This window comes from Geotrypetes seraphini, chromosome 10, assembly GCF_902459505.1.
Source record: "Geotrypetes seraphini chromosome 10, aGeoSer1.1, whole genome shotgun sequence".
NCBI lineage: Eukaryota > Metazoa > Chordata > Amphibia > Gymnophiona > Dermophiidae > Geotrypetes > Geotrypetes seraphini.
The window spans coordinates 8,407,804-8,422,882 of NC_047093.1; the positions used below are offsets into that span (position 1 = coordinate 8,407,804).

General features: G+C 45.4%; 1 protein-coding gene across 1 annotated transcript in view; it reads right to left on the reverse strand.

The window, feature by feature from the left end:
• Positions 1-14,831, reverse strand: part of FAAP100 (FA core complex associated protein 100) — a 31,946-nt gene extending 17,115 nt beyond the window's left edge. Inside the window, exons 1-6 of the mRNA XM_033961576.1 lie at positions 14,656-14,831; positions 13,260-13,451; positions 7,134-7,249; positions 3,485-4,413; positions 2,883-3,039; positions 1,345-2,135 (exon numbers count right to left, since the gene is read on the reverse strand). Coding sequence (XP_033817467.1) covers positions 1,345-2,135; positions 2,883-3,039; positions 3,485-4,413; positions 7,134-7,249; positions 13,260-13,424 — 2,158 coding nt within the window. The 5' untranslated portion in view covers positions 13,425-13,451; positions 14,656-14,831. The remainder of the gene's footprint in view (positions 1-1,344; positions 2,136-2,882; positions 3,040-3,484; positions 4,414-7,133; positions 7,250-13,259; positions 13,452-14,655) is intronic.
• Between the last annotated feature and the right edge of the window lie 248 nt (positions 14,832-15,079).

Genomic DNA, 15,079 nt, shown 5'->3' on the forward strand with positions numbered 1-15,079 from the left:
GATGATCAGCCTGCGCTACAAAAAAAAATACTAACGCCAGCTTTATGGAGGCATTAGCGTTAGCTAAAACCACTAGTGCACCTTAGTACAAGGAGCCCTTAGGCTTCGTATAAAGCAGAAGGACATCTTGTCCCCTATGCTATATGTCCCAGCACCCCAATGAACTTATCAAAGAGCTAGAGCAAGATAGTAGATGGACTCAACAACCTTCCAATTGCCATGGTGGTGGCAGAAAGACTATGGTTATCCTAAGTAGCAACATTCTAGAGCTCAGATTGTGATGTCATAATGCCTCATTCCACCAATGCCTAAGCTCCGTCCTCATCTGCACAAACCTCAAACACTTTAAAATCCTAAGTAGCAACATTCTAGAGCTCGGATTGTGATGTCATAATGCCTCAATCCACCAATGCCTAAGCTCCGTCCTCATCTGCACAAGCCTCAAATCCTTTAAAATCCTAAGTAGCAGCATTCTAGAGCTCGGATTGTGATGTCATAATGCCTCATTCTACCAATGCCTAAGCTCTGTCCTCATCTGCGCAAGCCTCAAACACTTTAATATCCTATGTAGCAACATTCTAGAGCTCAGATTGTGATGTCATAATGCCTCATTCCACCAATGCCTAAGCTCCGTCCTCATCTGCACAAACCTCAAACACTTTAAAATCCTAAGTAGCAACATTCTAGAGCTCAGATTGTGATGTCATAATGCCTCATTCCACCAATGCCTAAGCTCCGTCCTCATCTGCACAAGCCTCAAATCCTTTAAAATCATAAGTGTCTGAGGCTTGTGTGGTTATGGAAGAGCTTACAGGAATGGGACAGGGACAGCAACAAATCTCATGGGGACGGGATAGGGAAATTAGGGTCCTGCAGGGATGTGTACGAATTTGTCCCCGTATCATTCTCTAGTTCAGTGGTTCCCAACCCTGTCCTGGAGGAACACCAGGCCAATCGGGTTTTCAGGCTAGCCCTAATGAATATGCATGAAGCAAATTTGCATGCCTATCACTTCCATCATATGCAAATCTCTCTCATGCATATTCATTAGGGCTAGCCTGAAAACCCGATTGGCCTGGTGTTCCTCCAGGACAGGGTTGGGAATCACTGATCTAGTTTACATCCAAAAGAAGACCCCAAAACCACAGAAGAAATCAACTTTTCTTAAAAAGTTATTCTCCCTTTCTGTATCTGTGTACTGTTATATTTCACTAGTAGAGATCCAAGGAGCTGGTGGGGCCTTGGCCGCCATCTGAGTGACTGCAATTAAAATACTGCCACTAAAACAATCCAGAAGAAAAGCAAAGCCCTGTTTAGACTGAAACGAAGAGAAGAGCGAGCAACCTGCATCCAGCTCTTGTAAGGCCTTTTCCAGCAGCTCTGTGGACACTCTGACAGATGCTATGAGGGACTGCATGTACACGGTGCCCGGCCCTTGAAAATCCTTCTCATTGCTCACTCCAGCTCGCTCAGGTTGAGTCAGTAGTGACTGTAAAAATATCTCAACTGGATCCAGTGGTAAGAGGCTGCTGGGGGCTGTAGGCAATGGGACCCTGGGATCCTGATCTCTGTGCAGGCGGAGGCAGTGCAGTGCGTCTATATCACATTCATTCAGGGGTAAACAGATGCCCCCCTTCTCCAGCAAAGCCACAGATAAGCTGTGAGGAGTCTGAGAATCTGCAGAGCAGAGACAAGCAACGTCCTTTTGCAAGATTTTCTTCAAGCTATAAAACAGTGAACACGAGACCGTCACTGGCAGTACCAGTCTAGCACTCCTCTCGTGAGTCAGTGGAAGAGACACTTCCATTGTATCCTTTGGTAGAAAGTTCATGATTGGAAAGGAGTGTGTGACAGCTGAAGCCACAGAGTCTGCAATATAGGCACACGAAGAGCTAGACACATGAACACAAAGGGTCCACCCTTGCTGCAGGCTGTACTCGGTCCCATTCTCCAGAGCACAGGAAATGAGCAGAGAGTCTTGCAGGAGAAGGCGATTCCATCGGGCTGTAATTACACAGGGGATCGGCCGTCTGAGATCTTGGCGGGACAGAAGGGCGCAACTCACGTTGATGACCTGGTTGAGGTGTGATAGCGATCTGTTCTTTTGCAAGATAGTATTCTTCAGCAAAGAAACCCTAACAGGGAAAAAAAAAAAGGTTTTATGAAATAAGAACCTGTCCTGGAAAGTTACACAAACCTGGTGATTAGCACAGAGCTACACAACTATCCTAGCTCGTCTCTCCCTCTCCACACTGTCCCTTTATGCCAGATCAAGCAGCATTTGGTAAGGCAGACCAATACAGCAGCGCTCCTCTGCAGCTACATAAGAACTGCCATACTGGGACAGTCCGAAGGTCCATCAAGCCTAGTACCCTGTTTCCAACAGTAGCTAACCCAGGTCCCAAGTACCTGGCAGAAACCCTAAGAGTAGCAACATTCCAAAGCTGAGATTGTGATGTCATAATGCCTCATTCCACCAATGTCTAAGAGCCAACCTCAGCAGTGATGTCACAATGCCTCATTCCACCAATGCCTAAGAGCCAACCTCAGCAGTGATGTCACAATAGCTTGATTGGCCTCCACCTGTTTCCCATAAGAACATAAGAGCTGCCATATTGGAACAGACCGAAGGTCCATCAATCCCAGTATCTCGTTTCCAACAGTGGCCAACCCAGGTCCCAAGTACATTACATTACATTAGTGACTTTTATTCCGCCATTACCTTGCGGTTCAAGGTGGATTACATAAGAGGTTATCTGGACAATTCCAAAAGAGTTACATAGTTGAGCGGGTTACTTTGGGGAACGGGTTACAGAGTTAACCTACACATGACTATGGCTAGCCTATGAGCTCATTATATCTTGCTGGTTATCCTGCATCACCTTTCAGAAACGCTGCCAATCCCAGCCAGAAGGTCTTTAATCTTCTGCCCTGCTTGGACTGATGTCATTCTAGAGTGCTGAGGTTTACTATCATCTCTGCTTAAATTGCAAACCATTAATCTGCCTTTGAAAGACAGCGCCGAGAGCTCAGTTGCCCCTAAAATGCAGATGAGAGAAGAAGCATTATTTAAAAAACTAAAAAGCATGCAAGTAAATAAAATCCAACCGTTTCCACCTTTACTTAATACCACCACAGATCTAAGAAAATCAGGTCGCTGCTGTTCATCCGTACCAGAAGACTTCTGCTAGCTCCATTTTGACAGAGACGTACCCGGTACAAAATGCAGCACAAACATGAACAGCAGGTCATCCGAGAAAATATTTAAACATGTGGGTTGGGTTTTTTGAGGTTTTTTTAAAACTCTGGGTCTCCTCCAAACAGCATTTCCTTTGAGATAACAAGTCGGTGCAACACTGCAAGTTTCAGTACAAGGTGCAATACATCCTTCTTGCCCCTAGGTGGCGGCAAAATCCTAATAACCTAGACATGCTCACGCCAAACCCAACCCTTTCCTTCTAAAATGTTCTGCAGCACACAGTACCTTCTGATGTCTCGGTGGGCATGGAGAGTGCCACAACGCCGCATATATTTAAGCTGACAGGAGAAAGCACAAAGGGAAGAACACCGGGTGAGTTGTCCGACGTTCGCTGCTTGATGGCTGTGCTGAAGGTGAAGAGGTCGGAGGGGGTGCTGTAGTATATGCTTCTGGCGGTACACAGACCACAAGTTATGGGTCCAGGTAGATGGTGTTCTTTAAATGCAGGACCTTGGGCCTCTTTGTTTGCATCCAACTGGACGGTCAACATTTTACCTTGATGCCCTACAACCACAATAGAGTCACAGACTGCATCTTCAGCCATCCTATGGTGCCCCCCAGTCTCACTAGCTCCTTGAGGGGCCCCCAGGGCTCCTATGAAAACCACAGGTTGCTCCAAGTGATACAAAATCATCCCAAGTGGTGCCTGGTCTTTCACATCAGAGCAGCTGTAACGCACTGTGGGAAAACTCAGGGCCTTCAGGGGCACAAAGCACACTTGTCCATCTGGGAAGCCACAAAGAACAACAGGAGAGTCGAGCATTACAGCATCCAAGCCAAAGAGGGGACTGAAGAGGGCGGCTTTAACAGTGAATGTCCTATGGCTGCCCGCACCACGTTCACTGGCTACGTCTGCCCCCTGAGGGAAAATACAACACAAAGTGGGAAGGAAAGACATGTTTTCGGTTGTTCCAACGATAAACTCCAGCTGTTTGATTTGGCTATATTTGGGGTTCTCCTGGCTTGAATTAACATTCTGAAGGACCTTGATTCTCCATCTGCTTTGGCCCTTGGACACAGTAACAAGGAATCCACCGACAACCATAAAAGTGGAAATGGTGCTATCCTGAAGGATCAAGGAGTCAGAATCAACGGTGACCACTGTGGGAGAGAAACCATCTCCCTCTGCTACAGGATCTGTCTCCTTCATCGACCTGTGAGGAAAACAACAGAAATCCTCAATGAAAGTTTGGGATCAATAATGAACAAGAAATGTCAGGAGCGGGTGAAATGGTGACATGGCTCCTAATCTATCTTAGTGGTTAAAAAGACTTCCCTTCACCTCAAGCCCCCAACCAATCGGTTTTGAGGACCTACTATATAAAGAAACTGCAGACGTCACAGCATTCGCTGAAGAAAGCCGCAGCATAATGGCTGAAACGTCGGTTCTACCTGACAAGACGCAGCAAGACCCGGATGCCAGCTGCAGAACCCCTGAGAGAACATCTCTTCAGCATGTTTGTGCTACTGGACAGTCTGCCTTTCTAGGTAGACAAAACAAGGGGATTTGCAATTCAAAAAATGAAAGTGAGAAAAGGAAAGCCTAAGAAAACCAGAAGTCATGCAGTCAGAGAAGAAGATTTGCATGTGCTAAAAAGTTCCTAAGACAACCCCAGCCTGACTGCTCCTACAGGAATTGTGTCAACAACCAAACAAGGAAAGAGAGAGAACGGGACTTGTATACGGCTTCTTTGTGGTGACACATTCAAAGCGGTTTACATATGGACCCAGGGCAATTGAGAAACATTGTAATATATGATAAATTTAACCTTTTCTACTTATCTACATATATCTTTGTCCTGGATCTAACAGTATATTGGCCAATACTTTAGAGCAGTGTTCTTCAACCTTTTGACACCTATGGACCGGCGGAAATAAAATAATTACTTTGTGGACCAGCACCGGTCCGCAGACTGGCAGTTGAAGAACACTGGGCTAAGTCGTACCCATCTCCACCCCAGACCCCACCCCCATAATAGTCCTAATTGTAATGCCATTTTTTCCATCCATTTTTCATATACACACATACAATATAATCGTATTAACAACACATAATGGTTAACCACAAAATTAAAATACACAAATCACACTGTTTGCTTTTCAACATTCATTCCTACCAGAAAACAGATAACCCCATGCAAATACAGGATCAAAAACTAAAAGTACTAATATATACAAACAAAACCTAAGATTCAAGACTCTGCATGCAGTACAACCCCAGAGGAAAAGAAACAAATGCATTTCATCCTGAACAGACAAATCAATCACTAAATAAAAAGTAAAAGCATTCCTCTTACCGTTGTTGTCTCTCTCCCTCCATGCTGTGCCTTGCCTTCTGGCCGCCCCCCCACCCCACCCCGGTGTTATCTTTGGGCCGGTCCATGGTGTGATCAACGTGGCGTCTTCGGGCAGACTCCCTGAGTGCTGCTTTGCACAAAGCTGTGGGCAGTAGCTCTTCACGTGCATCCCACAGATTATCTCATCTGGAAGCCTTCCCTCTGACGTTGTGATGTCAAAGAGAAGGCTTCTGGTTCAGGTGCAGGATGCACATAGGAGCCTTTTCCCATGGCTTTGTGCACTGCAGCACTCAGGGAGCCAGCCCAAAGACACCGCATTGATCGCACTGTGGACCGGCGGCTGAAGAACAGTGTCTTGGGCCCGATGGACATGCCGGCCCTGTGGACCGAAAGAAAATTTCTGTGGACCGGCGCTAAGAACACTGCTTTAGATACAGAATAAAATACAGTATTTAAAGTCTAATATCAGTAGGCTGGAGGTTTGGTTTACTGATTCCACAGCTCCGGTTTATAACTAAGAATTAGTTCTGATTTAGAAATCCCATTTAAGAAGAGAAACAGACACTAAGGACTAGATTCACTAACCTGCCCGATCGTGAACGATCCGTGTCCAATCCGGGCAGGTCCGATGGATTCAGAAACCAGCAATGTTCTAATTGGGGGTGATTGTAGGAACGTCCCCATCCGCCGACACGGATCGCTAGTGTGCGATCCTGACGCATGTGTAGACCATCTGTAGATGGACTGCGCAAGCGTCTAAGACCTGTCTCAGCCGCAACTTTTTTTTTTTTACTTTACTTTTTAGTAGCCCAGCGAGCCCGTGGTTTTAACCCGCTTTAAAACCGCGAGTTAAAACCACGTGCTCACAGTGCGGGGAAGGGTAGGAGAGATTCGGGGCGGCAGGCAGGAGAGATTCGGGGCAGAGAGATGATTTCTATCATGGGGAAGTAAACATGCTTTGCCCTGAGTGCTCCTAAATATTGTCAGCGCAGCAGAGAGCGGGGCAGAAATGGAGCTGGAGAGTGGGAAAAGACGTTTGCTTCTTGGGTTGATCGGCCAGCCCAGTCGGTTTGCAAAATATGTTTTGTGAATTGGGTCTCTGCCTACTCTGCATGCCGTTCCCCTCATTTGCATGCGCAGATCGGAATCGGATCAGCAGAGAGGTAAGTGAATTGGGCCGGAGTAAAATTGGGTGGCAAACCGATCGGTACACGATCGGTTTGTTTAGTGAATCTAGCCCTTGCATCACAGATAATGAATAATCGGCATCAAAAGGTGTGACTAGCAATGGAACATGTTTATCTAAAAACCACAGGTAACCTCTGGCCTTAGCTTCGGCTTGATGAGCCCCAATACAATCAAGGAACGGGAAGCCTGTTTGCAGGTAGCAAAAGTCTGTTCTCAAATTTAAATTGTGAGCTTTGTGGCAGAAATATCCAGACAGGAGGCCAAGAGTAGAAGTGAACCCCAGGGGATCATCCTTAAGAAACAAATCCGTCAGCAACATAAAACTGGTATGATCAGTCAACAAGGACGTGTAATAAATGCCCTCCCGAATCAAGAATGTTCTGCATTACCTGCCCGGCTGCTTCATCGATACACAGTAGATCCCGTTGTGAGAACACAGAGCGTACAGCTGTTGAGGCGTGACAAGCTGCACATGCCAGACTCTATCAGGGAATTCATAAACAGCCTAAGAGCGAGAAAGGGAGCCTATGTTATTAGCATTGCACTGCTGAGTAATGTCAGTCTCTCTGTAATACAGGCTGACATTATCTAGTTTTGGAAGCTGGGTTTGCCCTTGTATTCACATCTCCCCCCCCCCCCCCCATAGGTCTATGAAAGGGTTGCTCCAAGCAGAATCCTAAAGCGGTTTCAAGATGCAGCCGTTGGGTCTCTCACCCAGATCCCACACCCTAGTACAGCCCCCTCCAAACTTTGTCCTGCTCAAAAGCAGACAGTATGATTCCCTTATTATAAAACTGGCACCTCAGACTAATCAACCCAATGCCGAGCGCTTGGTGCCAAGATTCTATTATAAATTCTAGCATAAAGTCGGCGTTGGTGCATCCGCTTACACCATGTCAATGGTAGGTGTCGCCTGACGCACCAAGCGATCCAGGTGCTGCACGCTCACAGCCCGTCCATGCCCAGCTCATGCAGTTAGGAGCTATAGCAGGGCCCGAGGCATCTAATTTCCTCTTTAATTAAAATGGGCTTTGCAACATTGAGACAAATCCATTCCATAAAACACCTATTAAAAGAAAAGGTTTTACCTACACATACTTACTTATATCTGTTTGATTATGGAAGTGCTTTAACCCTTTCAGGACCATAAGGATCGTAGGCCAATTTTTGTGGTTTTGACGACATTTTTATGGTAAAAAGGGCTTGCAGATGCCAAAAAATTGATTTTTTTTTTGTGAAATATCATTTTTTTTTTTTTTTTTTTAAATCACACTTCTGGCTTATGGACAGTGTGGCAAGTGAATCTTCTCGTCAATCTGGCAACGACGCTAATGAATGAATGTCGGAACCAGTTTGTTTACATAAAGGCAGTATCATATGGAATCCGTACATATCAAATTTAGAACTGTAGACTATCCCAATCAAAATTTATAGGATTTTAAAGTTATGGGACAAATATGTCCCTTGGTCCTGAAAGGGTTAACCCCCCTCTTTACTAAACCGCAATCGCGGTTTTTAGCGCAGGGAGCCACGCTGAATGCTCCGCGCTGCTCCCAATGCTCATAGAGTTCCTATGAGCGTCGGGAGCCGCCTGCAACATCCGTGATTGCGGTTTAGTAAATGCAACTAGTAACACCCCCTACGAACATTACAAAATACAGCCGTTAGATTATTGAGAAATGAACGTAAATCTGATACAGTTTCACTGGCTCCCAGTTAAGTATAGAATTAAGATTTTAAGTATGGTCCATAAGGCCTTTTACCTATATCAGGGGTCAGCAACCTTTTTAAAGCAAAGAGCCATTTTATCCTAAATGTTTGACCCAAGATTTACAAAGAGCCGCAATGGGTAGACAAGGGGGTTTGAGATATGATGATGTCAGAGCATGCGCGGATGTTGCCCAATCCGGACACAAGCTCAGGCAGAGCTGGGGCCTTTCTTATCTGCTCTTCCCAACCCAGAACAAGCCTCCAATGGCTCAGGAAACCTCTGTTTTGCTCTTCCAAGCCCTTCTTTCTCCTCAAGCGGCCTGGAATGGCCACGAAATCCACAGATCTGGCATAAACGTCAGATCCATTGCCACGAATGGGTCCAGAGATGCTCCCGGAGTTTTACAGAACCTCCCCTCAGGTAAAAATTGTCTATTTTTAACCACAGGTCACATTAGGAGAGGGGATATTATGAATAGAGAGGGGGGGAACATTCCAGACAGGTCTGTAAAGTAAAATGCTTGATTAAACCAACCTACAGCCTGGCACAGGATATCACTAAGGGTGAAGTAAAAGCTTTAGGAAGGGGAGATGAAATGAAGAATGATTTAAGTCCTCAGTACTTCCTGAGGTGCTCCTCTTCAGGTCTCCATCAGGATTTTGCAACCCAAAACTTCTTTTGTTACAATGGCATCTTGATATTGTCTTAAAACTCTGCATGTTTTGACCACAGCACGCTCCAAGCAAGTTAAACAATCACTGAACATCACATTAAAAAAACAATTATTTAAAAGCCCCAAAAAAAAAAGTTTTAGCTTCCGATGCACAAAACTATCACTGGTTTCTTAGTTGCAATACTCTGAACCATATCTCCCACTGTTCAAGATCCCTCTTATTTTTCACATCTTCCAGTAAGACGCTGCTGCTTTCAACGCGATACCGCGCTGCTGAGACGTGCGCTGTTGGCTGTGCTGGTCCTCTGCCCCAGAACAGGAATTGACTTAAGAGGGGGGGCAGAGGATCGGCACAGCCAACAGATCGCGCCTCAGCCGAGCGTACCACGTCGGAAGCAGCAGCGTCATTCTGGAAGATGTGAAAAAATAAGAGGAATCTTGAACAGTGCGAGGTCGTCAGAAGCACTGTTCTGAGCCGCATCCACGTGGCGAAAGAGCCGCATGTGGCTCGCGAGCCGCAGGTTGCCGATCCCTGACCTATATCAACCGCCTTATGAGAGTTCTCGGGCAGTCCCTTATACCCCGAGAAGAATTCTGAGATCATTGCAGAATTTTAGGATAGTAGATCTTCCCCTAGCAAAAGCACATTGGGGAGTAACACGTGAAAAAGCCATTTTGGGGAGGTTAGTCCCTTCCTCATGGAACGGGCAATCAGGATACATTAAAGCTGAAGAAAATTTCAGAAAGTTTAAAGTGTTCTTAAAAGCTTTCTTCCAATTAGCATCTCATAGAGAGCTGGATAATGAAGGAACAATATATTCGGACCCCTAGTAATAGTGATGCAGCATATGTGTGTGGCTTACTGATTTGGTTTCTATGGTCCTGATTCTTTTACAATAGGTCTTTCCCATTATTTATGGAATTCCTTTCAATGCTGCTTTTATAATTTTTAGACTATTGTGAACCACTTAAAGTAGATCAAGGGTGTCAAAGTTCCTCCTCAAGGGCCGCAATCCAGTCGGGTTTTCAGGATTTCCCCAATGAATATGCATGAGATCTATTAGCATACAATGAAACTGGTGCATGCAAATAGATCTCATGCATATTCATTGGGGGAAATCCTGAAAACCCGACTGGATTGCGGCCCTCGAGGAGGGACTTTGACACCCCTGCCATAGATCCTATTGCTGGCTTGGCAGTACGAGGGTCAACTGAAACATTTCTTGCCTAGCCAAGAAAACATTTTTATTTTTTATAGCATCTATGACTGCAGAATTCAAAGAAAAATTCTTCCCAGACAGCCATTTCTTCAGTTTCCAAAACAGAAGTCGCATGGGGCCAAATTCAGGAGTACAGCGGATGGGGAATTAATTTGAATCCTAATTCCTGCAATTTTGCCATCACAATTGTTGATGTGTGAGCCGGTGCATTGTCCTGGTGGAAGAGAACTCTTTTCTTGGCCAAATGAGGACGTTTTGCCTTGATTTCATCACTTAGACGTTGTAATGAGCCAGCATAGTATTCGCCAGTAATGCTTTCCCCTTTTCCAGATGGTCATTAAAAATGATGTTTCTTACTTAATAGGGAGATAAATCTTAATCTTCTGTGACAGAAGGGTTTAAATTTAGACATAGATTGGCTAGCCGTTTAAAAGTATTACCTTTCGTTTAGTGAATTCAATTGAATTCAGTGTTTATTTCCGGTTGTTGGTTGGGCTGGATCTTCCGGTCACTCCCCCTTATAAAATTCACAAGCTGAGCAGATAGATTCAGTTGGCCCGTTTGCTTTGAGTGAGCCTGATCTCAGTGAGCCTTCACCAGGTAATATAGGAATTTTAAGAGCTTTAAAATCAAGATTAAGTTAATACACTGGGATTTCCCAGATAGTACTCAGCACTTATAAGTATAATCTAATTTAATTTTTTCACATTATGTTTTAAAAGGTTTGAGTTGTGATTTTTGATCGTGGTTTGATTTTTCCGCAGTGTCCCTCCCTGATGAAGAGGTGAAACTCGAGTCGGGGGGACGGGATTGGAAGAATGAACGAACAGTTCTAGGATTTTAACGGAGCACATAGATTTTATTGGGATACAGTCACCAATGAGAATTAACTAAACCAACTACCCCCCTATTCAGATAAGTACATCTAGCTGATCTGTATTAGTTCGTGGTCACGTAGGGAGGGCAGGGGACAGGTGAAGGCGATGATGGTCCCCTTGTTAACCTCATTGTAGTGACTTCACTATATTTTGGGTTACTTGGTCTGAGCACTTCACAATAATATTTAAAATAAATTAAAGAAAGCAATATTATTAACAAGAGACTATAGCTGTGATAATAATATTATACATTAAAAATGATGGACATCCCAGCCAAAGGAACCTTTTTTCGCTTTCTTCGGAATTAGTTGTCCACTGTTTGGATTGTTGTTTTGTCTCAGGAGTACGAGATGAAGCCAAATCTCATCCACAGTCACAAAACACCGCAAAACGTCATTCTTATTGTGCTTGAAATGCTCAAGACACATTTTCAAAATGTCCAATCAAACGTGTTTTTTGGCTGTTAGCAAACATGGCACCCATCGTGTACTCAACTTCCTCATGCCTAAGTATTCACGTAGGACGGTGTGTAGATGTTCTCATGAAATGCCAGGAGCCTGTGCTATCTCATTTAGGGTCAATTGGCGATCTCCCATCACGATTCAGTGCATTTCATCAACCATTCCATTGGTTGTTGCTGTTTTGGGATGTCTGGAGCATTCGTCAACAATGCTTGTCTGGCCACGTTTAAACACAGCAGCTCACGCTTTCTCACCATTAGATATGAAGGAGATGCATCATCAAACACTGCGTCTCGGATTTAATTTCGGTAGGTGATTTTCCCTTCAAACGAAGGAATGTTATCATGGCACAATACTCAGCTTTGTCTATATTTTTTATAAAGTGGAGCAGTTGTTCACTTTAAAAGGCTATGACATGACAAAACTAGACATCAGACTTGGACTTAAAAATCTAGCAGTACACTTCTCCCTCGTTATTCGCAGGGGTTACGGGCAGAGCTGGACCGCGAATGGCGAAAAACTGCGATTATCCGGCTCTGACCCACCCCCACCTCCCTGCCGCCTTCCCGGCCTTACCTGGTGGTCTAGAGGGCTTTCGGGGCAGGAGCGATCTTCCTATGCTCCTGCCCCATGCAGATCGCCATGAGGAAATGGCTGCTGTGAGCTCCCGTAGTCTCTCAAGTCTACAACGGGAACTCCCTACAGACATTTCCTCATGGCGATCTGCACGGGGCAGGAGCGTAGGAAGATCGCTCCTGCCCCGAAAGCCCACTAGACCACCAGGTAAGGCCGGGAAGGCGTCAGGGAGGTAAAAAAATCGCGATTATGTGAAATTGTGAGTGCGGAAACCGCGAATGGGGAGGGGGAAGTGTAAACATTTGTCAGCGCCATCTGTTGGACAGCTATGGAATTGTGATGCTAATCTTAGAATCTTTTCAGTTAATTCTTGTTTAGAAAATTTTAATAAAGATAAACATAACTCAATTTAATGGTACTCTGATGTATGGGGGTGCTGTCTACCTCCCTCCCTCTCTTCCTTACCTGAAGCGCAGCAATCAGCCGGAAGCACAGGCTGCTGGCGGCCAGCCCCAGCAGGGCTTTTCTTCTGATGTGTCACTTCTGACTGTTTTGAGGCTGCCTCCTGCTGACCTCTGCACTTTGGGTAAGGAGAGAACAAGGGAATTTGAGGCTCAGGACCACTGCCACGTTCGTGCTTTGGGGCAGGAGGGAGAGGCATTCATAGCTGCTTAGGAGCTTGGGGAGGGAGGGAAGATTTGTGGCTCAAGATGATGCCACACTGGTGCTTCAGGTCGGGAGGGAGGTGGGATTCACGGCTCAGGACTGCCGACACTTGTAGTTTTTCAGGGCTTTGGGGGGGGGGGGGTTGAGACTCAGAACCACAGCTGCTAGTGCTTTAGGAGACATTTTTATTTTTTCCTACCAGCAATTTTTTTTTCCGGTTGTGTGAGCGTCCTGGATAACTGCAACTCTACTGTATTTGTGTTCTAATAATCCACAGACTATAAGAAACTTTGATAACAAGTGTAACATCAATATCATATGGATCTTTACCTTTCCTTGTTTTTCCTCCTTGTTGTACACATATAAAAACTTGCTGCAATTAGAGAGGTAGATTTCCGACCCATGGCAAAGCACATGATGTTTACCAGCTGACAAACCACTCACTGGACACTGAAATCCAGCTAAATACCTCACTTTTTGCAGACAGCTTGCCATTTCTAAGAGGAGCAATGTGTTAATGACCTGCATGACAGGAAAAAAATAATTAAAAAAAAAACAGATTTCCAAGTCAGCCTTAAGACAAGGACAAAGAATCCCACAAGACAGATCATTGCGCTGGGTCAGTACTTCTAGGGAGTTATCAAACACACACTGTCTCTTGCTGTTACATCCTTCAAATACTTCATTTTTTAAAGTCAGAACCTAAGAAAAGTTGTACCGAATCACAAAAAGGTATATCGAGCCAACAGCCCATCTAAGTTACTCGGTATTTCAAGAATAAGCAACGTCTTTCCCAAGTATTTCTGAGTTCTGTGCATGAACAAAGAGCGGGATCTGGGGATGATCATATCTGTATATCTTAAGGTGGCCAAACGGGTAAAAAAAGGTGACATGAAAAGCCAAAAGGATGCTTGGGTGCACAGGAAAAAATGGTCTGTAGGTCAAAGGACTCCACATTTGGAGACCACACCTTAGAACATAAGCACTACCATACTTGGACAGACCAAAGGTCCACCAAAAAGTAGCAACATTCCAGAGCTGAGATTGTGATGTCATAATGCCTCATTCCACCAATGCTAAAAGCCAACCTCAGCAGTGATGTCACAATAGCTTGACTGTCCTATACTTGGCTCTCATAAAAATTACCATACTGGGACAGACTGAAGGTCCATCAAGCCCAGTATCCTGTTTCTCCAACAGTGGCCAACCCAGGTCCCAAGTACCAGGCAGAACCCCAAAGAGAAGCAACATTTCAGAGCTGAGATTGTGACGTCATAATACCTCATTCCACCAATGCCTAAGAGCCAACCTCATCAGTGATGTCACAATGGCTTGATTGTCCTACACTTGGCTCCCATAAGAACATAAGAGCTGCCATACTGGAACAGACCTAAGGTCCATCAATCCCAGTATCCTGTTTCCAACAGTGGTCAACCCAAGTCCCAATACCTGCCAGAACCCCAAAGAGAAGCAACATTCCAGAGCTGAAATTATGACGTCATAAGAGCCAATCTCACCAGTGATGTCACAATGGCTCCACTGTCCTATACCCGGCTCACATAAGAACTGGGACAGACTGAAGGTGCATCAAACCCAATATCCTGTTCCCAACAGTAGCCAAGTACCGAGCTAGATCCCAAAAGAGTAAAACAGATTTTATGTTGTTCCTCTCTAGAACCCCTCAGGGCACTGATTCTCCCCTCCCCCCGGCCTCTACCGCACTCACCACTCCAGGGCCGCTGCTGTAAAGCGAGAATCAGGCTGAGCGACTCTGCCTTTGGAGGGGGGGAGGACGGATCTGGGGACTCGTTTCTGGCAGCATTCATTATTCAGCCGCTGAGCATTCCAAGCCTCATTCTGAGGTTCCGGCCGTTGCCTACAGTAGCTGATTCCAAGCCTCATTCTGGTGCTCCAATAGCCCCCCCCCCCCTCCTCTCTCTCTCTTCCTCACGCACATAGAGCGTTCCAAGCCTCAGTCTGAGGTTCCGGCCGCCTGCCTTTTAACTTATTCCAAGCCTCATTTTGGTGCTCCAATAGCCCCCTTCTCCCCTCTCTCTCCCTCACGCACACAGAGCGTTCCAAGCCTCAGTCTGATATTCCAAGCTGTCTGGCTGTGATTCTAGGCCTCATTCTGATGGTGGTCCAATGGC